This window comes from Cryptotermes secundus, unplaced genomic scaffold, assembly GCF_002891405.2.
Source record: "Cryptotermes secundus unplaced genomic scaffold, Csec_1.0 scaffold184, whole genome shotgun sequence".
NCBI lineage: Eukaryota > Metazoa > Arthropoda > Insecta > Blattodea > Kalotermitidae > Cryptotermes > Cryptotermes secundus.
The window spans coordinates 681,623-707,885 of NW_019725839.1; the positions used below are offsets into that span (position 1 = coordinate 681,623).

General features: G+C 45.0%; 2 protein-coding genes across 2 annotated transcripts; one reads left to right on the forward strand and one right to left on the reverse strand.

Moving 5' to 3' along the window:
- Positions 1 to 1,196: 1,196 nt before the first annotated feature.
- Positions 1,197 to 10,526, reverse strand: LOC111863560 (MAU2 chromatid cohesion factor homolog). Its single transcript, XM_023849986.2, has 11 exons — positions 10,282 to 10,526; positions 9,933 to 10,112; positions 9,283 to 9,405; positions 9,071 to 9,199; positions 8,820 to 8,928; positions 7,953 to 8,117; positions 7,320 to 7,567; positions 5,247 to 5,452; positions 4,951 to 5,153; positions 3,080 to 3,291; positions 1,197 to 2,940 (listed from the first exon to the last, which is right to left on the reverse strand). Exons 1-10 carry the CDS (start codon positions 10,504 to 10,506, stop codon positions 3,098 to 3,100), a joined length of 1,782 nt encoding a protein of 593 aa, XP_023705754.1. The 5' UTR covers positions 10,507 to 10,526; the 3' UTR covers positions 1,197 to 2,940; positions 3,080 to 3,097.
- Positions 10,527 to 14,384: 3,858 nt separating this feature from the next.
- On the forward strand, positions 14,385 to 22,603 carry LOC111863533. The gene is made up of 4 exons (XM_023849922.2): positions 14,385 to 14,506; positions 17,778 to 17,918; positions 18,043 to 18,166; positions 22,088 to 22,603. The coding sequence occupies exons 2-4, from the start codon at positions 17,784 to 17,786 to the stop codon at positions 22,252 to 22,254; spliced, it is 426 nt and encodes a 141-aa protein (XP_023705690.1). The 5' UTR covers positions 14,385 to 14,506; positions 17,778 to 17,783; the 3' UTR covers positions 22,255 to 22,603.
- The last annotated feature ends 3,660 nt before the right edge of the window (positions 22,604 to 26,263 follow it).

Consider the following 26,263-nt stretch of genomic DNA (forward strand, 5'->3'; position numbering starts at 1 on the left):
CACTCACCTCCATTTAGTGCCCAGATTTGGAATATGCACAAGTAAACCTCCATTTCCCTCCACCCTCCTGGCAGGATGGTTATTTAAGCACACAGACAACTTCAGCTTCACCACACTTAAGTCTGGAGTTTTCAAAGTGTGGCCTGTAGGCTGGTTTGATGTACCACTTTTTTGCTGTTATGAATATCCACGTCTGTCTGTACATACAAGCACCTATGACTTGCTATTCTGTCACTGTGCCTGTTCAGCATGTAGGTTAGCAAGAGGTTACAATTTGAGCCACAAGACAGCACCAAATGCTTGCTGTTTTCTTTATGTTGCAAGCTGATAGCAGTAACAAAAAGGAACACAATATAGCAACAGTTAAGTACACTAAAGTACCCAACAGTTGTCTGTACTGCAATAAGTTTAGTGTCTCACAGCGGTGACTTTGAAGGGTACGGTTCAGGCCGTAATGCCATGTAGTTCAGACAGAGGCAGACATTTCAGAACATGTGACCCCATATTCAGGTTAAACGATTAACTCAAGAAACAGCACCTGGAAAAACACATGCCTCCATTTTGACCCCGAAACTATAGAGGCATTTTCCAGCTCTTTCTGAACATGGTGTTACAACTCACAGCACCTTAATCTTGCTTTACAGAGTTTGGAGTTTCTGAAAACGTTTGCTTTTAAAGGGAAAAATGCTGTACATGCATCTGCTTTTTTCAGTTGATGTTATGCTCAGCAGTTTCCCACTGAAATGTCAATGGCTTTAATGCCATATATTTCACATTTCACCTTCTCCATTATTCATTCATGACAGATACACACCAGGTCTTCAAATTTCTTTTCCTTTTTGGTGTCATGTATTTAATAAAGCCGTTAGCATCAAACAGCAGGATGACAGATGAATCGGGAAAGGTTTGTATGAGGGTGTTCGTAGCCTAATCAAGGCACTATCCCATTTACCCGGAGGGACTGCGAAGAGCCATGAAATAGTCATGATAACCAGAATCATGGCTCAGATTAGAAATTTAGAACCTTACTGCTATGCCAACTCACCTGATTTGAAACTGTGATAAAATCTATTTTGAAGGGAACAGTTTAACCACAAAATGTTCGTGACAAACAGGAAGCCAAATAGAGCTCATAATGTCCATACAGGTACACAAATGATTGGGATCTAATGGTATGAACAGAAATGACAGTCAAATAATGATAAAACTTTATTATCTGCACAAGTTCACTGTCACACACAGCAGTCTGCAGACACAGTACATCTCGCTGAACCCTCACATCACAGCATGTTCCGTTCACCTCAGAATTTGCAGAGCATAGTGGAAACTCCATCTATGCCTTTCCTCAGTCTAGTGTTCAAATCCACTGTTCCACAAAGAAATCTTAACAGGGGTTCCGCTGTAGTTCAGGGAACCATTGTGTGCATTAAATAATGAAAGTATACTGGTGGACTGGTCTGCCAACATTTTTGAGTAGTAGCAAGTTCCATCTTCAGGGTGATGCAGCCAACCGCAGACATGGGGTTATGAATGAGGAATATTTGTTTGAAAGCCTACTACAGCAAACTAGGACTGTCCCCTGATTCAACCATTGGGGTCTTTGTGTTGAGGTATAATGCTGGACCCTCATTCACATGGTTGTGGTGATTTTGATCCCCAGTTCAATCTGTGTGTGGATTTATCTTCTCACAGGCTGAAATCTTAACCTCCACCAAGGATAAAGCTTTGATGACGCGAAGAATTGTCTAGGAGACTGGGTGGGCCCACGCTCATCTGGATACGCTTTCCTCTGCCAGGAATTGAACCAAGATTCCCCAGTCTACAGCCTGTAGCCTAGTCACTCTACTGAACAAGCAGCCCCAGCTCTATATTCAAACCATATTCTCGATAAAAACTGCAAGAGAAATATATGTCTGACTGCAGGCAATGCTGCTGGAAGCTATACATTTCAAGAGCCTCAATCTGCAGAGAAGTAGTAACATCTCTGCAATAAATTGTGTTGGTATTCACAGCCTCATGCTGGCAATAAACTGACAGGCAACCTTCTGCAAATTTGTTCACATGCTCAGAGTAAATTTAACTTGTGATCTATACTGTACTTGGGCAACCTGTATTAGTCTACTCTGCTGCAACATGGCTGCCACAAGAGCAACAGTATTTTCTAACCAGCAGATAAGCCTTCATAATATTAGTACCAATATGATACAAATCTTTGTAAAACAAAGCACACACAAAAACAAGTGGTTTTCACAGCTGTTACATTAACTGACTGGAGAACACTGGTGATCTAACTGCCTCAGTTCTGTGGGGCAAGTCAGGGAAACTGCCTACACAGCTCACTGTGCATGTGGGGCAGCTTCTACTATCTGCAGACAGGACCCTGACACTCCGAGTGATGAGGCAATGAAACTGCCTGCACATAAGATTTCTCCACGTCACTGGTGTGGGAGCAGACCTGTTGCTAGTCTGATCACCCCACTCCGAAACCTTGGCAAATCAGCCCAACACAGCACACATCTCAACAAACCATTAGGAAAGCCTAAATATTTCATTATGCACATTAATACAGGGATTTCCTCCTCAGTAAATATAATACAGAGACCATTCTGAGTTGTTACTGGGTAAAGCAGAGGCAGTTCAATTCACTGTGCTGGACAGTTCCTTTTTCTGAAGTAGCCTTCTTATAAACAAAGTAATTTTCTGCACTGTGCCCACCCCAAGCAACGTTTTCATTTGTGTACATTCACCCCTGCACATTCGTCCCATGATAGGATTTTGAAAGGGGTGACTTGCAAGCATTCTGGTCCAAACAAATGTACAGAACATTAGAGTGAAAGAGTCCTGAGAGAGGTCATGCGCCCTCATCCACAGAACCAATGTACGTAATCACCTGTACACTTAAGTTCTATCCCGTCATTCAGTCGGGATGCACGGACACACCTGGAAAAAAAACAAAATTATAACAGCAGGTTACTCCTGGGATTTTAACTCTGAATGTGAAGTCATGAGGTATAATGCCTCGTTACTATCACTTAACTGTGCAGCACTTCCCACAGAATCAATGCTCATTTTGATCTACCTGAGACAAGTATGCAGCTCAGAGCAGTGTGTCAGATGTGCTGGGAGGGTTGCCAACCAGCATGGGGAAGCTACCTTCTGTCCATTGGATCAGATTGTGCTCTGCCATCTGCGAGGCCTGGAAGTGGTCTTTCAGCAGCATCTGAGAGAAGTTGCAGTGCATCTGGAAAGCTTCATTTTCTCGAACTGGGTCGCCGCACATCCGGTACAGGTCTGTGAGTGAGATGTAATGTTCTCACAGCAGTGAATATTGACCCCCTATGTGTGCACTGCCTTTGTCTATGCTATGGCTTTTGAACCACCATTTTCATAGGTGGTTAGCACATGAAGTTAAAAATCAAAGAACAGAAACACGAGATACAACACATCGAGTGAAGTAAACTGTGGTGAGGATGTGAAGGGTACGCAAGTGTAGTGAAGTGGAATGAAGGGAAGGTCACGTTGAAATGCGAGTGCATCAGTTCATAACATTACATATTTCATTACTGTTACTGTTTACTGTATAGTAGGTATATTTTTTATTAATATTAATTTATATAATTTCAGTTGTACCTGTATTTGTTGTAGCTGTACCTGTATTTGCATTATATTCATTGTGTATAGCATGTGCTTTATTGTTTGTGTAGTTCTGTGTTCTGTGTTTTGAGCATGGTGTGTTATTTGTATGTTGTGTCTTACTGTAGTACCACTGCCACTGGGTAAAAACCCATTTGCAGTTAAATAATGCCATAATGATGTGATAATGAAACATCATGGAAAACTGAACACGTTATGGGTGAGATACCCCATTGCCAAGTGGATCGCCATTACATGTCACGAGTCTTGCCCAGAGTTGCCTCACATGGGTGAGGGTGACAGCGTGTAATGCGGTCCATTGGCACCAAGAACTCCTACCCTGAAGACAGAGGCAGGATCGTCCTTTGAAACACTGCCAACTACTTACCAGACTATCCAGTGTCACACCACAGAGGACCACAGTTTACATCTTAACTGACACCAAAATCTCAAAACTCACAAAAGAGCCAGTCAAATTAAGACTGGAGAGGTGCACATGTTACAGACATATGGGTGACAATATAATGCTTCCCTTCAGCTAGAGCAGGTTTGCATGCCCTGAATACCTGGGGAGTTACGCTAATGGGAGTGTAACCTGCTCCTACTAGGACCATCCATGCTAGATGGATTGAAGGATAGGGGCCAGATGAAAGGTAGCCCCTGGTTCTCCAGGCCCAAGGCTCACCGTGAGGCTAACAGCCTCACCTCACGGGGAACATGTTAAGAAAACTAACAGATGCCAGACAGGAGAAGAATGTGCACCTGACATAAAGGAAGTCAAGATTTTGTGAAGACAGTGCAGCCAAGGGGATCACAAATGAAGACATAAACCACCACAGTAAAGACCAAGAGAAGGAAGATACAAACAACAGAGTAGATGAAGCGTGCACACAGAGATGAGAGTGCCAGTGCGCACACTCTTCACTGAACTAGACTGAACACAGGATCTCCTGCCAGGGTTTTGTTGTCTGAGGCCACGCCACAGCTCAAGCAGTTAGTCGCTGGCTTCCCACCGCATCAGCCCAGGTTCTATCCCAGGTCTGGTCAAGTGGGATTTATCTTGGACAAAGTGGCGCTGGAGCAGGTTTTCTCCGAGTACTTCGGCTTCCCCTACCAATCTTCATTCCACCAAATTCTCCATCATCATAGTCACCTGGGGCAGGCTACAATAGGCCAATGAGTGGCCGCCGTGCCAAGTGGACCCAGTTGGACTCCACCCCCCACTAAGTGAATTTTTTTTGTCATCTGAAATGACAAGTAATCAGTACAAACAGACGTTCCTCCACCTAAGGTCTGAAACCTGGAATTCACTATTACCTTTCAGGATGGCAGAGGCCCACAGCTGGACATGCACATCGGGAATCTTGCTTGCTAGCTGCATGGCAGGCGTCACCATGTTCATGCTCTCTCTACTGTTGCCTAATGACAGGAAGATATGGCCCAAGAGCACTAGGGAGCATGATGTCAGGCGATTGAGATCCTCTGCATTGGCCATCTTGAGCGTCTCTCGCAAGTACCGCCTGCGGGGTTGAACATCAAACATCCATTCATGTGTAGATCCAACACAAGACACTTGTATTGCATTTCACATTCAGCTACAATTCTGGACTTACTTGGCTTCATTGTAACGAGCCTGGAAGAATGACTGGAGCCCCTGCACATAGTATGCCGCAGCCCGCAGGCTGTGTGAGTGAGATGGCAAGGTCTCAGGGTTGATCCTCTCCAGAAGGGCAGAAAACTCCTGCTCACGCTTTGCTCGCAGGTAAACAATGGCCAGATTTAAGTTTGCAAATGTCCACAGCTCTCGTTCCTGTGATGTCTGCAATGCAATGACGGTTACTCTGAAATTTCATCCCCAATTTTCTTCATCTACTTAATTACTGGAAGTCAGACATCAATGACAACTGAAATGCATATTAGCCACAAAATTCTGCAGCAGTTAATTATGTGGGCTGAAGTCTACCCTAGAAAGAAAAAAAATATCTGTACTTAAGGAGACCTGATGGCCAGACTAAGGAACTGGACCTCCATGTCGGAAGCCTTAGGTTCAAGACTGGCAACATTGTGTGTGGGGTTTACCAAATGCCTTTCTGGTTTCCTACACTGCGTGACACTGAGGTTCTCACATTGGCGGCTATGAAGATCACTGTCTTCAGAGAAGTGACACCATCCAGTCTGGTAGATATTTACCAATGTTTTCATGAAGGTGATGCTGCCATCCTGGAGGCAGTGCATTCTTTCAAAACACTGGTAAATATCAACCAGACTGGATGGTGTCACTCCCCAGATTACACTAATGTAAGGAATAGCATGCCTGAATGAGTGGTCAAAGTGCTCACAAAACTGTTAAGCTCCTTCTACTGGTCATCATCTTGGGGTCTGCTTCAGTGGCCAGACAAGTTGAAATAATAACTTTTCCCACTTAGGAGTGCAATAAATATCCTAGCAACGAATCCTTTCAGGATCCAGTTTCTGCCTGTATGGCTTACAGTCCATTGTGTGGGTCTGCGATGTATTAAGGAGAATTTCTTCCCTGTTCATGCACACACTGCATCTCGACCACAGCCTTCTTCATGAATTACAAAGAAAATATTAGTTAAGTTGTCCCTCTGCTTCATTTATTAAACGCTACGTCATTAACAAGTACAGGGGTGTGGAGGCATAGCGCCACTGCTCCTGACCTCAGCATCACACCCAGGCCACTTTACCCACTCGACAGGAGGTTGGATGGGCCTGAGAGCTGGCCTGGATGCTGTGGAAAAGAGAAACCTCTTGTCCCTGTCAGGAACTGAACCTTAGAGCTCCAGCCCACAGCCCATTGCTACTATATTGACTGAGCTATCCTGACTCCCTAAAGAAAATATTATCTGTTGAAATTCAAGTTTTCCACAGTTCTGCTACAAGATGCGCCACAGAATTACATAAATACAAAATGTCCATCTGCACACCTCACTGCTTTTTGGAAAAAATTACCGTATTTACGCATGTATAGGCTGCAGCACAATTTTCAGACAGAAATTATAGAAAAAATAATTTTCTTGGAATATTATTTCAGGAGTATTACACTCTGTATTACTAATTATGAATATCATTTTTTTTAATGAAGTGTGATTTCGAATATTTCGAATATAAGCCGCATCCCAGTTTTCCTCTTGAATTTTTGGCAAAAAATGTGCGGCCTATACATGCGTAAATACGGTATAACTACTTGTTGACAAATGCTGCGGGCACAGTAAGTGAGGTGCGTGCAGTCAGGTGTGACACAAAACACTGCAATGGCAGATCATCTCCCTCACTCAAACGAAAAAAAATAATCTGCACTTAAAGCACCTTAGTCGATCACACTTGACTGACTTGACTGAATTCAGTCACTCCTGTAATTACTGTCCTAACACAGGCCATATGAATGATATGGCAAATTCCTGAACTCAACCAAAAGGTAGATATAATACACAGCAAGAGGGCCACATCATCATACCGAGACGCTGAATTTTGCGACTTAACCCTTCAAAGCACAGCGGTAAATATGTGTACCACCTACTTCAACACCAAAATACCTCTGCTTCTGTCCACACATTCTGAATGATCCTCACAATAAACAGCAATTATCGCCCTGAACAGCATTAAATAAGGGGTCTTCGTAATGGAAATTCAGAGTGGAACTGGATGCCTCACAGTGACCTGACCCTAAGTGCAGCAGTGAACTGGGCCTCGGCTGCCTCCATGCAGTTCATGCTCATGGCGTACAGGCCGAGCAATGTATGCAACTGGGGCCGGTGGGCGAGCAAGAGTCGTGGCTGCTGCTGGCAGAGACCGCAGGCCTGCGAAATCTCACTCAGGGCCAAGGACTTGTTGCCCATCACAAGCCGACACATGATGATGTGCTCCAGTAGCATCAACTGGAATACTGACAGGATTGGTCTATTGTCCACAACTGGAACAACACAAACGACCACTCTAAACAAACACTTAGCGGACCAACAGACATCCTACCTACATTTCTCATCACAATATGAATTCTGACTGACTGCTTATTCAGCAACATTTAAAGTGCAGACACTGAATGCTGCAGTGAAGTTTGGAGCACTCCTGCTCTGTATTCAGGAGGTCCTGGGTTAAAATCTGTCTGAAAATTGGTTATGCTGAGTGGGGACTCCTGTGATGTTCCACAGCCCCTCCAGACAAATGCTGGGACAAACCACTTTCTTTCCAATACATTATTCACTAATGATCCTAGCATTCAAGTCAATATAGTCTCAGCTACTGACAGCGTCATCAGATAATTTAATCACTGTGCCGATCTCAGTCAAGACACGCACTCTTAAGTTTCTCGATCTGCATGAGAGCTTTGTCCGTGTACTTCTGCGCCTTGTCCATGTAGCCGGCCTGCATGCTGTGCATCACTGTCACCAGGTACACCAACACATACAGGTGCTCCTTTGGCATCCAGATGAACATGTCCCCCACATTCGGACCACTCACACCTGTAACAGGGGTGTGATGACTGCTAAGACTGAATCATCCTCCCATCCGCACATCACAGGAAGATCAAGACACTGAGACGCTGCAGCTTTCAAAAGCTAAACCACCTCCTCTAGAGCCAAGAGTGCCACCTGACTTGCTCAAGAAGTTTCTACAGCAACAGTGCCTCAGTGCCTTGAGGTAACCACCCCCTCTAGAGCCAAGAGTGCCACCTGACTTACTCAAGAAGTTTCTACAGTAACAGTGCCTCAGTGCCTTGAGGTAACCACCCCTCACCACAAAACCCAGGATACTATAAAATGTCACAACATGCTTTGGACTTTGGCCAATCCTTTAACATAAAAAAAATGCAAAAGCTTGCTCATAAAACATCAAAGAAGAGAACATTCGAAAATCAACCGTAGATGAAAGGATTATGGATATTAGAAAAATGGGGTGGGGAGAATAGAAGAATCAACTGACTCAGGATGGGTTAAACTGGTGGGTGTTCTGGAATATAACAACACACTTCCAGGTTCCCTCAGATTTTGGATACTTTGGCTCTCAAGGAAGACCTTGCAGTTAAAGACAGTTTTCCAGTCTCAAAGCTGAAGGAGTGAATGCCTCCTGAGGGAAGCAACTCCTTACAGCACATATGGCTGGATACAACCATAATGAAAAACTGAATATAAGCTGTCTGAGATACTTGGGCATGACGGACTCACTCTCATCTGACGGCCAAGTGGGCTGCATGATTGTCTGGATGCTCTGCTGCAGCTGCTTCAGACATGGCTTCACACTCTTCACCTGCCCCGCCATGAGGTAGTGGCACACCTGCAACATACACGGTTCATCACAAAAAGCTATAAATTAAACGAGGTAACTTCCAAAACAGAAACCACATGTTAGAACCATGCTACTCAGCTATACTGGGTACTTCCTTCATGAGTGGGTGAAGCGGGAGAAATGAGCTCACCTGCAGCACAAGGAAGAACACTTTCAGGTATTCCTTCTGGAACTGATTGCCCTGCCAGCCGTCCACAAGGTGGCCGGCCTGGTTCAGAAGGGGGTGCACTTCCTGGAACTTCTTGTCAATTAGCAGGAGCTGCAACATGAACTGTCTTTCAGCCACAGTCGAGACATACGGGATGTCACCTGACAAGGCCCAGAAGTTAACTGTGGACTCACCATGCCTCTGCTGAGTAGGAACAGAACCCTGGTGTACGCTGCATTGGAAATATGGGCATAGTCCACCCCAACCCCCAGCAGACTGCTCGCGAGCTCATAGTCCCGTTCACTCGCATGAATTTGCTGCAACATAAACAGTGGCTTAGTTTAAGGTGTGTAGGCTCTTATTCCTGCTTGCTTACTCAGTTTCATCTTTGAACTGGAAGATGGGACACAATATGTTCCTCTGGAACATCAGTGGATAACTACCGGATTACATGCCAGAAGAGATGTCAGTGCTGTGAGAACCTCAAATCCAACAAAGTTATAAGATCTTTATATCTGACATCAAAGTCTTTAAAATATATAGCAGGATGGTGCCCTGCACTCTAGAAAGCACCAGGGCCATGACTATGGCACTGGTAACTTATAAAACAAATCAAGCTAACCCTAGCCACATGGTGGCCTTCTGGAACTTGAACATATATGGTATGAACAAGGGTTTGGTTAGGTTAGTTTCATGTCAGGTCAACATTTCAGCATGAGACCTCTACTACAATCACACTTCTAATGTCAATATTCCCACCACTTTCTGGAGTGCACTTATCACCATACTCTGAAGTTTTTTCATGAGTCACGTCCTGTAACGGCATTTATATTCGTGAACTCACTGCTAACTGGAAGATAAGTCTACAATGCCAGTAAACGCTGTGTTGCGATAATTCGATGGCCTTCCTCAGGATGGGTTTTGACAAGCTAGACTGTGCTTGCTGTTCATACAGCTCCGCCAGGACACTAGCCGCCTCGAACTTCACGTCGTCAAACGCGTTTATCACTTGCGAAAGCAGCCACTGTCAAACATTCGACACAAGAAGCACGTTAGTTTCCAGACTTGTACACCATGTAAAAATCATTCTAAATTATGGAATATAAGACGAAGACTGTAGCTAGAATAACACTTCATGCAACTCTGCATTTATAAGACTCAAAACAATGACTATATATGTCAAAACGTCATACCGCTTGTTCCAAATGAGTCCTAGCCAAATCGATGTTCTTTGTATGGGTCAGCAAAATATTTCCCAACTGTAGGTGTGTCCGAGCTTCAACTCTAGGCGGAGGTTTGAAATTAAAAACTGCTTGTAAACACTGTATACACAACTTTATATTTGGTGGACTGGACGTCCTGAAATTTTCTGCTAAACCTAGTAACGACAAATACCAAGCGTCCTGTGAAGACGCCATTTTCACATTTCACGCTTAAATGAAGTACGGTCGAGCCGGTCGAGCCGGATCGAGCGGTCGAGTTCGCGGCGGATGGATGGCAGCACAATGATATGCGGTAAGTGCTGTCATCTGTAAGTAAGCCCGCAACTGAAACTCATAATTCTTCGCCGCATCTGGAACACGAGCGACTTATTCGCCTTTCAGTCATGTAAAACGTATTTCAGTAATGAATTACTTTCACGCCGTAAAATATAAGTTGTCATGTTGTTATTCTTGCCTTTGGTTTGCAAGATTATAAAATGGAAATAGATCTGGATCATCTTTACTGTTTACGTCCTATTGTGCATTTTATATGTATAGTATTATTATACAGGCGTCCACACAACAAATTCGTAATAAACAGTCAGTGTTATTGTATTATTATTCGTTTTACTATGGACATTTGCTACGTGTTTCGATTCAGCTGGATCATCATCAGGAAATTTTTCATGAAATACTCGTATAGTGCTCGTTATTGGATTGTATTTATATGTATTTCTAATGAGGATCCATATTACTAATCATTAATATGAATTTCATTACAGTACCTGTTTCATTGTATTTTGGATATCAGTCTTACAATGTAAAACGTTATAACGTGGTTAAATATTAATGGGGGTTTCTGGGAATCTGCGTTTGTTTTTCAATTCATCGTGCATATTACGTTGCGGGTTTCCGCATGTATATGAAATTATGTTATGATGGTAAAGTTATCCTGCATAGGGGTGCGGCTAGCGGCTGTTGCCCTTCTGTGGGTATACTGGTACAAACAGGCCCACATAATGGGAACAGTAAAGCTACTAGCGTCCGATTACGAATTTGTTGTGTTGATTAGATGCTACAGATCTGGATCGGCGGATGGTTCACTGAGTTCACAGGCATAACGTCTGTTTCTCCCTAACCCAGCAACTTGACTCTTATTTCAAAGGGCCTGGTTCGAGTTTCAGCTGGAACACCGGTAGTATTTGCTCCTTCACAAATTAGAAATACTGGCATGATCCGGACGCTATAGCCTTGTTTGTTTGTGCGATTACAATGCAAAAATGTTGGCTGGTACTGAATTCCAAGGTAGTTTTTCTTTGGACGAACGCAGAGAGAAACGCACCACAGACCCACTGTGTCGCCCACATGTTGCAAATGGAACTACATGTCCACGGTGCGTCCTATAAAGTCACTTTGACATTTATGAATACTTTGATGGAAGATAGTTCCTACAAATAGTTAATAAGAATTGTGGACAACCTGTGCGGGATATCCTGTCCCTTGCCGATGAGTGTGCAGAGAAAGCGCACGCTCTAATGTGCACATGGCGCAAGGGTCATTACAATTCTCTGCGCCGTCTCCAGGCGGCAGGAATGACAATTGAAATCGCACTTTCCTTGCAGCTGTTTGTACAGCTTGGCTCCGTTTCAGGACAACAGTGGCTTACGTCCGATGTGAGGCAAAGATTCAGTACTAAGTGACATATCTGCCGGCCACGACGGATGCTACAGCCTCCAGAAGTGTTGAAACTTCTGCTCTCAACGGGCGAACCGCCGTGGTTACGGGCCGGAAGATCGGCATTTGATTCCCGGGAGGGGCAAACAGTGTCCAGTACCAGGAATTCTTCCTGGGGTAAAGGGCGGCCGGCGCGTAAAGCTGACAACTTCACCACAATCTGTGAGTCGACTGTGTAGAAGTGTGGGAGCCTCGACGTCTCACAAACCTATGGGCCTCCACGGCCTATTACAAGAATAGCTCTACATTTTATAGCTTATTCCACATCTTAGGGTCATTTTGACTAACTTTAGATCCAATTAATACTAAATATATTCATGTTCCACTCCACCAAATCGTATGTGGGGGGCGTGGAAGCTTACAGCCATAACAAAAACAAATCATGAAGAAAAGTGGAAGACATGATGATTAAGAGAACTGAAACGTATCCTGACGACACTTCCGGCATCCTGCGGGGAGGGAGACGCCGGTTTGCTGATGTCATGGACCAGAGGCTGTCAGACGCTGAGCTAGTCAAGAAACTGCACGCTTTTACGGAACCTGAAAGCTCATTGCCGTGTTCAGAGGAACCTGCACCCGCTTCAGCTGAAGCTGTCGTCACACTCAGGCGACCCCCGGCCCTCAGCATAACCATCCTGTGTTTCATTTCACTTGCTTATACTTCACGTAACGAAGTAAGGTATGTGGAAGCAAGAGGTCGTGGTCTACAGTTGCGTAGAGGGTCTAAGGACAATCACGAAAAACACCCGTCACGCACTCGGTTTCCGGAATGGAGCTTCTCTGCCTAGGCAGAAAGTGAAACCACATACACACTGAATGAATTTCGTGTCTCAGCTTCACGCTCCTTCCGTTTTAGTCCCGGACAGCATCTCGAAATCTCCTAATTTTAGGAACTTCTACAAGTCACTTTCACTACGCGACAGATGTTAGGCAGGCAGCGACAGGAACCGGAAGTTGAGACGGCGTAGCGCTCTCCGCGGGGCCGCGTACGGACTGGCTCTCGACTGTTCTCGACTCACTGACAGATGTCTCATAACAACAGCAATACGGGAACACGGGACGTGCAGACGAATACTGAGGCTTTAAACGTGTGTCATTACTGACGAGGAGCTAATAAAAAGCATTGACGAACACCGGTAGGCCTGCCTTTAAATTATGCAAATATGCAATTTTGTTGTAAATCAACACAACGTAAGACCATTTCTGACGCACATGACGATATTCAGCCTCAGTTTCGTGTGGTAGCTGCGCCGCTGTTGGAGGAACACCTTGCTCATCCGGCAACCCCTCTGACGTACGTGTCAAATGTGTAGCCTAATAGCAAGGCTTCTTAGATTGTTAAGCGATTCAAGAGTGGCGCCGAGCGCCAATGTCCGTTCGGTAACAAGGTATGATTTGTGAGTGACATTGTGTGTTATGCACGGATATGGACCATTTGTAGCAATAAATAACAGAACCAGAAGATAAAAGCAATGTTTCTGTGCTGATTTGCCGTGAGTATTCAGAGAAAGCGTGGTCTCATTTTCTCTCGAAGGGTTTTCTATGGAAACCACAGCTACTCATGGAAGCTGTCAATTCCTGCCTACCTCCAAATAAACATATCGCTTTACTTCTCAACCGGCATGCAGTCTACTCCACTCTTGCACGCGAATTCACTACAGAATTAAACAACTTTTATTAGCGTGAAACTTTATAATCATGTAACACAGGTAGCTACTACAAGTTGAAAAACTATTCCTAATTTTAATTTTTTAATTTAAAAATAATTAAGACTTTTTAAGATTTTAAAGAAATACTTTTACAACTTGGTAATAAGGTTTGAGGTTTTCACGGCGGTGACGGCAGCCACCTCCTCAAGCTGGTTCCTCGCTCGCGGATTTTTCTACCCTGAAGATGGAGGCGATATGGTCCTCCGTAAGGTCGGTTCACACAGGATCTACATGGCGTCACATCACAGAAGACGGCATTCTTCAATTTCATAATAGTTACATGTATTATGATGATTATAATGACTAGCACTAATATGGATCAATATTAGGATGTTTCAACAGCATGAGAATCATTTCATGAAACTGCTTGAAGAAGGTTCCAATTGTGGACCGAAACATATCGCAGTTATTAAATAAAACCAATGTAAACAATTCGACTTATTTTTACTGTTGTGTTGAGGGTCAGAATACCATAAATCATGATACACAACAGGAGGCAAACAGTAAGGACTTTCCTAAGGAGTTAAAGTTTGATTCAACACTCTGAATTCGTTCCTTGTTTTCCTCGCGACACCTTACACCCGGGTACTGCCGCACTGTGTTGTTGTGCTGCCTACCAATACATTGGACGTTTCGAGTAAACTGGAACGCTCTGTACTCTTAGTGACTTCTTCACTGCCGAGCCGCTGACCAGTCCCGAGTGAACCGAGGACTTTCGCGTGCCCAGAGACTCAGTGTACCGGCGACCGTTGACAAGAGAACATCAGCGCGCGGTGAGTAGGTTTCCATTCATTGTTACTCTTTTCTTACCTCAAATGGGAAGCACAGGAACAGCGGAAACTGCGTGTAAGCACAAACGTAATATTTCCGGCTACAATATGTGTTCAGAGATTCAAAACACGGAATTATATTTCTTGTTAATTAACTTCTTCTTGTGGAACTGAAAGGAAAGGTTGAATTTTCATTGCCAAGTGCATGAAGCCACGCGGCAGGTCGCTGCTGTCAGCACACTTTGCTTACTTGGTCTGTAGGTTTGTTTGTGAAGTTTGGGGCTCTCGCTTTCTGCGTCCGTTCTAGGGTGTAGAGATATGGACAGCATGTATCTATCAGACTGCACGGCTTCAGATCTATGATTACTGATTGACTTCTTATCATGTCTTGTGTGTAGACAGTGTTTTCTGTGTCTGTGCCGTGCCTGATTGCGTTACAGAAACATAGAAACGAAGCAGGCCATGCGGCCGGCTTGTGCTTCGCTAGGTTTCTTAAAATAAGGCAGATAATTCTTAATTCGTATCCCGTTCAGGCGATGAAATGACTAGCGATGGTCTTGGTGTCCGGCATTCGCATCCTGACAAGGACGTTGGCCACTTGCACTTAACAGTTGTGTCCAGAATGGCTCTGTGGCTGCAGCAGCCGGACCGCGAAGCTGTGCCTACTGTTGCCGTCCGGAGTACGTGGCGATGTTTGCGCCCTGTTTCATGGCTGTGCGGTCAGGCCGCCTGTACAGCGACTGCGAATGTTAACAACCAGTCCACGTCCGTCTGCCTGGGCAGCTGAGAACCGAACCACGTACCTCTGGCTTGAGGGCTAGACCTGCAACTGCAGTGCCAGCATGGTCACTTTGCTTGTATTTATTTATTTATTGACGCTGTCAAAAGGCGGGATAGCTCAGTCAGTATAGTAATCAGACTACTTGCTGGATCACCGAGTTCACTTCCCGAAAGGAACAGCCATTTTCCTTCTCTCCTCAGAGTTCAGAGCGAATCAAAGTTGCAGCCAGCTTCCTATCCAATAGATACGGGGGGCCGGAGCGTGCCCCACCGCCCCTGCGCGGTACGGAGACAGCTTCGCATTTGCCGCTGTCAGTAGCGCAGCTGTGTAGCGTCGAGTAGTGAACTGTGAACTGGAAGGAACGTGAAGGAAGCGGTTGTGGCCTAATTTTGGGCACTGTCACTGGAGAAACTGAAGAAATCCACGACAAACCCCAGCCGGCTTCGGACCGAGTTCGAACCCGATACCTGCTGAACACGAAGGAGCAGCAATTAGGCGCGCGCGCGCTTGCTGTGGGAGGGCTGTCGGGAAACAAGCGAGTAACGGATCGCGTTCACTTTCACCTGCCCAAGGACCCCACTTCACACCAAACACACAGCTAGGGTCTACAAGACGGAGAACTCTTGAAACTTGGCTTAAAATTCGCTGCATGGAGCTTCTTAACCAGTTCCATGCTGCTCACGAGATATCTCGACTAGAAACGCTGTACCTTCGATCTGGCAATTTTCGAAGGCGTTTCCTCATCAAAATTCTGTAAGCATGTATTCTTGGAAGCCTACAACCAGCCCCCAGCACTCCGCCCCTGAAACTAGGCGACCTGTGTACGTCACAGCTTTCCCAGGGAATCGAACAAGTGAAGCAGGACGGCCGGGATTCGTTTCCCGGCGTCGGCAAGAATTCTTCCGTGTAAGATTTCAAGAATTCTTCCGTTCACGACAGTCGTGTTGAGCCTCCTGCGCGGATGAAACTCCGCATTGCCCGAACTTCCGGACGGTTCAGAGGTTCAGAGGTCTGCGGAGTCCAGCGCAACACATGATTACACAAGTCGCTTGATATTTATAGAGATCCGAGGCGCCAAGGTAGACAGAACGTGGAACTGGCCATCCTCCCAAACTTGAATGCCTCAGTAACACGAAATTCAGAATCAGGGGGACAACCACTGTGGTTGGGTGCCGAGACGGCGTACAGTGGCCGAATGGTTTCACATCAGCACGACCCACTAAAACAATGCGAAACGCAGTTTTCACCCTAATCTGCATAATTATTCAATGTTTGCCGATTTCACATCCGTTGGCAATAGTGGGGCCGTACCTCCAGGCCGTGTCACAGCTCAGGCAGTTACTCGCCAGTTTCCCACAGCGGCGGTCCGGTTTCGATCCCAGGTGAAGTCATGTGGCATTTGTGGTGGACAAAGTGACACTGAGTAATTCTGTTTCCCTTACCAATTCTCACCCCGCCAGCTGCTAACGTGTCCATCGACCATCCTATCATCAACGCTATCACAGCGTCGATATTATTATTATTATTATTATTGGAGGGGGTGGGTTTCCCCATGCACCGCGACCAGTTTGATCTATTGTACGTCCCCCTGTGATATTCTACCAGTCTCTATACCCTACTGGTACTGGTGCGGCTCTTTTACGTGCCGTAAAGCTACGACACGAGACCCACGGCTTGAAGTCCCTCCCGGAGGACTTGTTCCCCGAATTTTTCCGCCCTTAAAAATTCCACGACCTTCGCCGGGTTTGAACCCGCGTACCTTGAGTCATGAGGTGGGAACGTTACCCCTAGACCACGGAGGCCGCTTCAGTGTCGATAAGTAACAAACGTATATCTTTCCAGCTGCTGGTGTTTGGTCTGCTCCTAGAGACGGCAGACAAATTGAAGCTCCCCCCCCCCCGCCTCAGTAAGTGTAAAGAGGCACTTGCCATGCGGAGGCAGCTTGTCACGTAGACATACGTCATAACCTCCCGCCTCTCTGAGAAAAAGAAAATTGGCAACGATAAAGAAATGGAGAGAACTGCATAGCCAAATATCCATTCCATAGTTCGAACTCTTCATCCTGTTTGTTAGGGGAAGTATATCAAGAAAATATGAGATGAGCGGAACACATAGCACGCAAAAGTTCAATGATGCCAGCGGCACTGGATGGAGCTGGCCGGAGTGAAGGCGACCGCGGTGGGCAAGCCCTGACATGTGTCGCAGCAACACGACACGCCTAGACAAGTTGTGTGGCTGATCGTTTCGACAGCTAATTAGCACTGCCGAGACACCATGTTCATTACCCTACTTTCCTTATTTTGGAAAAAAAAGAGGCTTATGAGATCACCTTGCTGTCTATCTGCATATCCCCTTATAAATTTTGTCTGGAGGCTTATGGGATCACCTTGCTGTGTTACACCCCCTTAATTTGTTCGTGTTCTATGCGTCGTAACAAATTAAAGTGGGCGTTTAGTTCTTCACAGAACTTCTTGCAGTTCTGCGTTGTTGCAGATAAGAATGCGGGCAGAAGCACTGTTGATATTGGCCACGGCGGCGCTGGCAGCCTGCTCGGAAGGCGACAATATTCCAGCAGAATCATCTCTGCTCGCCAAATTCGTCCTCGCCCTGTCTCGACCTGGCGCCTTTAACAAGGTGAGCATTCTGCATGAGGGACATGCTACAGGGGGTTATATGAATATCTCAGATCGGTCACCAACATGGCCGCCACTCCAGCCGCTTTAGAACAGCCCTCGTACAGTCGTGTTCATTATTTCAGACACATTCTGTATTTGGCGGACAGCTCGATCCGCCACCGGAAGTGACGTCATGTCCATTGGGTGAAGAGGGGCTGACTTGCCGACAGGCCGAGGCGAGGCGAGTCATTGACAATTGTCCAGGAGGTAAGTAATGTTGTCCCAGGGCTTAATCAGGCACAGTAACACGTAGACGTGTGGACAAGTGGAACAGTAGCTCCAGGCAATCTTAGCCTCGGTACTACTACTACTACTCGGTAGACGTGAGTGGTCAGCTTCAAGCCCCAGCCGCTTTATCACGAGTAAAGAATCCCATGTACGAATACGATAAGCGGTTGGGTGGGTCTCGGAGCAGGCATGGACGCTGCGGACAAGAGGCACCTTTTTGCCCCACCTGGGAATCGAAGCCCGAGTCCTCGACTGTCCAGCGAATAACGTAGTCGCTACACTCACTGCATGTATAACGAGGCGAACTCGTGTCTGGGGCTGTTTGAGAACAGGGTGCTGAGGGGAATGTTTGCAACTAAGAGAGGAGGAACTGACATAAGAATTGAGAAAATTACGTTAGGAACTTCATAATTTGTACTCTCCACTAAATACTGTTAGGATGATCAGATCAAGGAGGATGAGGTGGACGGTGCATGTAGCACACACGGAAATAAGTACAGTATGATCACTAAGGGGGGGGGGGACCACCTAGAATGTGCAGACAGCAGGATAACATTGCAACTGATCTGAAAGAAACAGAGTGTGAGGGTGTGGATTCATCTGGCTAAGGCCGGGGACCAGTTGGGAGGGTGTTACGAACATGGCACTGAACCTTCAGGTTCCACAAAAGTTGGGTAAATTCTTTACCAATTACGCAACTATTAGCTTCTGAACGACTCTGTTTAATGGGTTTGTTATGAAACGAACTTCTGTCCTCAAACGTTAGGAGAAAACCAGAAAATCACAACAACCAATGGAATTTCCAGGGGTATATCGAACAGAACTTGTACTCGTCTCCAAGTACAATTAGAATGATCAAGTCGAGGAGGATGAGGTGGGAAAGGCATTTAGCACGAATGGGAAGACGAGGAATGCATATAGGATATTGGTGGGAAAGCCAAAAGGAAAGAGACCACTGGGAAGACCAAGGCGTAGGTGGATGGACAATATTAAAATGGATCTTAGAGAGATAAAATGGGATGGTATGGATTGGATTGATCTGGCTCAGGATAGGGACCAGTGGAGGGTTCTTGTGAACACGGTAATGAACCTTCGGGTTCCATAAGATGCTGGGAAATATCGAACAGAATGCAAAGTACGTATTGAGGTTTCGAGGGGAAAAATCGCGTGGGTTGGCAGGCCTGCCTCACATCTCAGATGCATGCGTCTCCGCCGTGGCAGCTCCCAATCAGCGTGAGCGAATACAACTTCACAAGGTTGACTCAACTTCTCCATGTATTTTTGGTTTTTGGGGACCAGCCACGACATTCTTGAGATGGAAGTAAAGAGACTAGGATATGCGATGGAAAACGGAGGGATTTGAGTTCGATTCCCTACAGAAACAAGAGTTATCTCTTCTCCACTGGATCGCGACCGGTTGTGGGGCAGACCGAGGCTCTTACCCGGTGGGTACCGGGGACTTCTCCCCCAGGAAAAAGCGGTCGGGGCGTGAAGTTCACCATTCGCTTCCATCTAGTACCACTGTTACGTATGCCTCCATGCCCCTATACGCCTTAAGCGCGCTGGGACAACAAGCAGGTGATGTATGAACCGAGAATGAGGTTGCTGCTCTCGGTGGCATTGGGTCTGTCCCTGGTGCGGGGCCTGTCAGACCGGTCTGGCTCCGTGACCTTAAGTCACTTGAAACACGGGATACCAGAGCAGCAGGGGCGTCCCAAGGCACGCAACAGTGCATGCCAGTTCTGTCTGCTTATTTTGATTTATTCACTTACGGTTCATTTCATTTCGGTGGCAGTGGCTCAGATTATAAACTGTGACGTGTAATTGTAAGTTAATGCGACTGGTGAATTTGTCTGCGAGAGCTGAAAAAATCGAAATACCTACTTCGGTCGAGATTTGAACAGAGGACCTGCCGAATATGGACTCGGTAAGAAATTGCATGGAGCTAAGGAGTCCGTCTTGAGGAGCTGTTTGTTGCTCAGCTACTAAACAAATTCCCTATATGGTACGGAACCCAAAGGTTTAATACCGTGTTCACAAGAGCTCGCCACTGCTCCATAACCTAATCCCGACTAATCCAATCCACACACTTCCATCCTATCTCTGATATACATTTTAACATCAGCCTATCATCTATTCTTAGTTCTTCCTCGACGTCTCTTCCTTTCAGTAAGACTTTCTCGCCTCCCCCCCCCCCCCCCCCCCCCCCCNAGATAGCTTGGTCGTTATTAACGCGATGAAGTGTAAGTTTCAACTGGAAGCACATTTCGGAATTTATTTTGGGGGTTTATTTTTAAAAATATTTAACAAAACTCAATTTTATTACCAATATTCACACTTCACTTATGTTACTGACATAAAATTTTCTTTCCGTCATTGAAATTGAAATTTGTTAATAGACGTTTAGCATTCTGAAGAAGCAAGGGCATGCTTGTGGTTTTTGTGTCCGTTTCAACCACACCTCTCAATCTACCGTTACTAATTAACGGATTCTCTAACACTTTATACGAAAATCAACGTAACGCCTGTGGTCTCAGTACCGCCACTTATGTCCCTTGGGACTGGAAACCCCCATAAAATATCTCATCAGGACAGCTCGTGTTTGAGTCGGCATTTAAACCCGGAACCTCTGCTGAGCCAACCGCTACGTCGCTTTATAATTCAGAAGTGCAGCTCGGTGACGATGCATCGTAATCTGACGCCGTTGGCACACCTGCGGAATACGCACAGCCCTGGAGTAACGGGTTTCGAAGGCCATGGCGTAATTCAAGCAGCTGAAGGTGTGCAATGAGACACGTACTCACGATCAAATGTGTCAAAAAAACTCGATGAAATATTTAGTGTACTGGCCACTCCACACATTTCTGGAGGCAGATAGCGACTGCAGTAACAGGAGCGGAAATCTGATGCAGATTACCAACATCTGTCCCAGAAATGTCCTCCGAAAATTCTATATGCATTCTTTTCCGTTTTACCCCTCCGACCTACATGTTCGGCCCATCCTTTCTTGAACTTCATACCAAGCAATTCCGTTGAACTGGGACAGCGCAGTCGGTACAGCGACTGGCTACGGGCTGCACAACCGAAGGGCTGGAGTTCGAATCGCGGTAGGGTCAAAAATTTTCACTTCTAGATCTCGTCCAGGTTGGCTCTGGGGTCCACCCAATCTATTCAGTGGGCACCGGGGGCTCTTTCCTCGGCGGTAAAGCGGCCAGGTCATGAAGCTGACCACTCACCTCCAACAAGTGCTGACGTCAAGAAAAATATGGATCTATGCATCCACTCCCCCATACGCCTTCATGGTGTAGTGCTTAAATAGTTAAGCACAGGGACAACTTTACCTTTCCACTGAGCTGGAGGTACTACAGATCTCAAAGTTCCTCATTAGTAACCATCTCCTATACTCACCTCCCTCTTCTGAAGGACTGACTCATTTCGAGAGTTGAAACCACTATAAAACTGGTTTTAAGTAGCTAACGATGCTTAGCAGTATTTTTATTAACAAGCTATGAAACTCTCTTGCAATAACTATCTACCCATGTCCTTGAGAAACTAATAGTTGCTTTGCTAGTCAAGAAATTCTGTCATTTACAGAACACAAATATTCATTGTCTGATTTGAGGTTTTCACAGCGGTGGTTATGAAGAGGTCTATCCTCTGGAATATAATACCATGGAGTCCACTGAAAGTCAACCTTCAACCTGCTTCATGCTGGTTTCTTGCTTGGTTTATTCTCTGACCCTGAAGGCGGAGGTAACTTCTTCCTCCAAAATGGTATCCGACTTGACTTTCTGTGGACTAGACAGCATTATAACTCAGAATGGTGGAAGCCTTGAATGCTGTTATCCTCACCACCAATGGCCTGAGTACAGTACAGAACAGAAGTATTGTATGTTCCAGGAGACTGTGAAGGTTGCGACTACTGCCATGAGATGCATGCTAGTGCATGGCCACGCTGCTGCCAACATAACAGTCTGTGCTGCCTGGAGCTGGCAAGAGCATGTCAGACATGCAAGGTGGCAACACTGCAGACATTCTGTAACAAACACTTCAAAAAGTGCTTCTAAACATTTGCGTGAATGTAAATAGACAATGGTGGATCTTTTGCTTGAAGCAAGCGATTCTCACCTCTGGATAAGTGTGAACTGTAATTTTGTATTTCTGCTTTGCTAAACTTTATGAATAAGCAAATAAATAAATATATTAACATTTCTGTAATGCCAATTTTGCATCAGTCTGCACACTGGGCGATAATGAAATGGATACCAGAGATACATACTGTGAACTCTGCACGGAGCCACGAGCTTCCTCAGCAGTCACCAGTTGCTCGTTGGTCAAGAAAATGTCCACCTTTTATAGAACCAGAAGGTTCAATACCTTATTCAGAACAGCGGGAAACTGTACTGTCCTAAGCCAGCTGAATCCAGTCCAGTGTTAAGTATGAGAAAGGCCATGTAAGGCAGTGTGCACTGTAAACATATATAGCATACCTGTGGGAGACATGCACATAAAATTTTGGTTCAAACCCTGAAGGAAGGAAGGAAGAGACTACTATGAAGACCTAGGCATGGATGGGAGAGTACTATTACAAAGGATCCTTGAGGGAAAGGATAAGAAGGTGTCGACTGGATTCAGCTGGCACAGATTAGAGACCAGTGGCACATTCTTGTAAGCACAATAACAGGCCTTTCAGTTGCATATAATTCTGGAAAGTCCCTGAGCAACTACAAGCTTCTACAGAAGAACTCTACCTAATATTGCAGAATAGCTAAATCAAGAAGTCTGTAGTATGTATGCTGACCATAATTCCATGCAAACGGAACATTCAGATGAGGCAATGCAATAATGAGCCCTTGGGCTCCACAGAAGCCAAGTAAAACCTCGATTATCTGACTATTTGCTTCTCAAGAATGGCTCTGCTGGAGTTAGTTACAGGCATAGACTGGAGGGTGATATTAACATGAATCCTACAAGGAGTAGGCTGCAAAGAAAATCACAGCTTGTAGGACTGGATTCAAAGGTGACATTCTGTAATCTGGTGACAAATGGATCACAAAACAATGGGGAATTTCATCAACAACTAAATACACACAAAATATTCTGAAAATATGATATACCAGAAGTAATAAAGTATCCAAATTGCGAAACATTGGATGATGTCCCTTCTACACGCCAACATGAAAGATTCCACTGCAGATATCCCGTGGGTAAATCTCAGATTTGGATCGCATGCATGGTACAAATCTGCGAAGACTTCACACCCTCCTGCGACCATTTAAGCACACTGTTGGTAACTATATGCACCACACTCTTAACATAAAAAAAAATCTGAATTTTTACCATAGAGTGTATTTATGTATTCTGTATGAGTCTCACAGTAAAAATTGATTATTTCCCTAAACAGCATTAACCAGTTAGTCTTCGTTATGGAGATGCAGTGTGTTTCCTGTGACACAGGAACTGAATTTTTCAACGTTAAATCAACATTCTGCTTGCCAGCCACAGGATGTGTCGGCCATTCAAGGGAACTGAACTTTCCAGAGAACACGCGGAAAGAGAGGACATGCAGTATGGCAGAGAGGCACTAACATTCTAGAGGAACTTTCTGCCTCCATCTTCAAGGTATAAGAGTAATCAAAGCAAGTAAAGAAGGAATACAGACGTATGGAAGAAGTGTCAGGTTCAGGGCTGTACCCACATGACAAAAATGCTGTATATATGTGATTTTGGCTACAGATGCTTATATGTATTTCAGTGGCCAGTGACAAAACCTGTATCAAACGCCATTATCAGCATACTAAGGTACACCACCCACCGTGCTTTAGCACCTTGTGGCAGTAAAGCAGTATACGAGTAATGAGAACATGTCAGCGTTCAAAGAAGCAACAGAACAGAACCACATCATGTTCATGTTTGGCTGAATAAAGTGACCATCTTCATAGTCACGTTCAGTCACTTTATTCCAGACAACATTTAATTTCAAGTTGAAAACAGCACAAGCAAAAAAAGACGCAGGCAAGCAACTGGCCTGCATCCTGTATAGTTGTACGAGTGATCCAACAAATGCAACCCATCTTTTCGAACAGAAAACTGAAGAAAGAATAAAAATGTGATCATGTGTAGATACATAAGGGTTGTATACCCTTGTACACTGTCTGGGGCCCCATCAGACACTACTTCGTTACACCGGTATTGTTTGTCTGCCGACCACTGGGTCTCCTAAGACGCACTTGTCTGATACACTGATCATAAGCTGTTCATAACTTATACATTTCATTAATTATCAGGATAATCCAATCAAGGGACATGAGCTAGGCAAGACATGTAGCATGCATGGGGGGAAACTGAAATGCAGGAAGGAAACATGCATAAACAGGATGGCACTAAAAGAGACTGCAAAGAAAAAGAGTGTGACAGATTGAATTGGACTCATCTGGCTCAGGATGGGTTCCAATGGTGGGCTCTTGTGAATACAGGGCAATGGACCTTCAGACTCCACATGAAGTGGGTTATATGACTAGCTAAGCAACTATTAGCTTGCCAAGTAGGACTCTGCTTGATGGAGTAACTTAGTTGTTACAATCAGGGTGCATATTCACAGTAACAGTTGGTTGGTGTGGTTAGCCTACAATTATTTTAAACATTTTCACATGACCGGGACAGTACAACACAAACCCTTGAATAAGGGTATTACAGGATATGGTAAGGTCTTGCATGCAAGGGGTAACCGTGGAGGCAGGACCCCAGTATCCACACATTTACATGGGCTCCCAATGTGGAACGAAATACCAACTGTGGTGGCATGGCTCGCCGGTTTCCGGCAACTCTTCCCATGACAGCTGAAGTTTCCACAGTGGTCAATACCGAGATCAGGGTCTTCTGGGGTATAATGCCATGTGGTCATTTTGTCTACCCTCCACAGTGGTCAATACCAAGATCAGGGTCTTCTGGGGTGTAATGCCATGTGGTCATTTTGTCTACCCTGAAGATGGAAGCAGCAAGCTAAATAGTGCCATAACTGTTTCTGTATGAAGCAGAAACAAGCCCAAAAGCTTGCAAGATCTGAGGGTCTCACAGTGGCGTTACTGCATCAGTGATGTCTGGTAGATCATCGTCAATGCTTTACAGGAACTCACTGCACATGGCTCCAAAAAATGGTAACAATCTAACAGACTACATAGCATCACAACTGCACATATATGTGAGGCAGACAACAGAGATATTAGGGGGCAGGTGGACGTACACATATTAACATGCAAAATAAGGGCTTTAGGTCTAAGACTAATACATTACATCTTACCAAAATTTTCTTAAAAGCAGTAATTCATAAACTGATGAAAATTTTATAAAAGTGTGACAGTTTTCATACATCACCATCATCAACTGGCTGCAATTGAAAATGCATGAATGTGTGATCAACATTCAGAGGTCAAGCAATGGCTTGCCTGTCTCCAGAACAAACTGGAAATGCTATTACATATTTCGCACATCAACAAAAATACTGGTAGCTGTCATTCATGTTTCCATACTTGAGAACAGCACTTACATAACATCTCACATTCCTTCTTGTGTAAAATATAGTTCATCCAAAGAACAAGTTTTGCAAGTGCAAGTCACATGAACAATATAAATGCAGTCTCACAGCCATTACCAATTGTGTATCAGTGAGCCCCCCACCATAGGATGTAGACTCTCCCCTCTCCTATCACACAGTATCCAAACACAGTACAGTCTGTTTCACAAAACAAAACCAGTCACTCTATTTGTTGTGACTGGGAACAATTTCAGAAGTGATTTTCTGACATTTAAATAATGACACGCCTATACCTCAATTTGTTTCTTTATGAAGCAGAAACTCGCATATAACACATGAGGATAGTTCAAATTAAGCCCATTTGGGGACTCTTCTGCATAAAGGAAGAGAGGTGCTGTGGCAGGAAACCCACTAACACACCACCTTATTGGTCCACTGGCCTGCTGTGGGAACCACTGTACCACCAAACATCTGAACTGTCACAAAAGCCGTCTGAGTAAATAATTAAAGACAGGAGAATGTGGACAAATGACACAACTCAA

Coding starts and splice junctions, on each gene's coding strand:
- LOC111863560 (XM_023849986.2), bottom strand. CDS start 10,506: ATGGCGTCTTCACAGGACGCTTGGTATTTGTCGTTACTAGGTTTAGCA. Junction 9,406..9,932: donor GACTTATCTTCCAGTTAGCA/GTGAGTTCACGA, acceptor TTTATGTTGCAG/CAAATTCATGCGAGTGAACG. Junction 9,200..9,282: donor TCCTACTCAGCAGAGGCATG/GTGAGTCCACAG, acceptor TTCATGTTGCAG/CTCCTGCTAATTGACAAGAA.
- LOC111863533 (XM_023849922.2), top strand. CDS start 17,784: ATGCGGGCAGAAGCACTGTTGATATTGGCCACGGCGGCGCTGGCAGCC. Junction 17,919..18,042: donor GACCTGGCGCCTTTAACAAG/GTGAGCATTCTG, acceptor TCATTATTTCAG/ACACATTCTGTATTTGGCGG. Junction 18,167..22,087: donor CATTGACAATTGTCCAGGAG/GTAAGTAATGTT, acceptor TGTATGTTCCAG/GAGACTGTGAAGGTTGCGAC.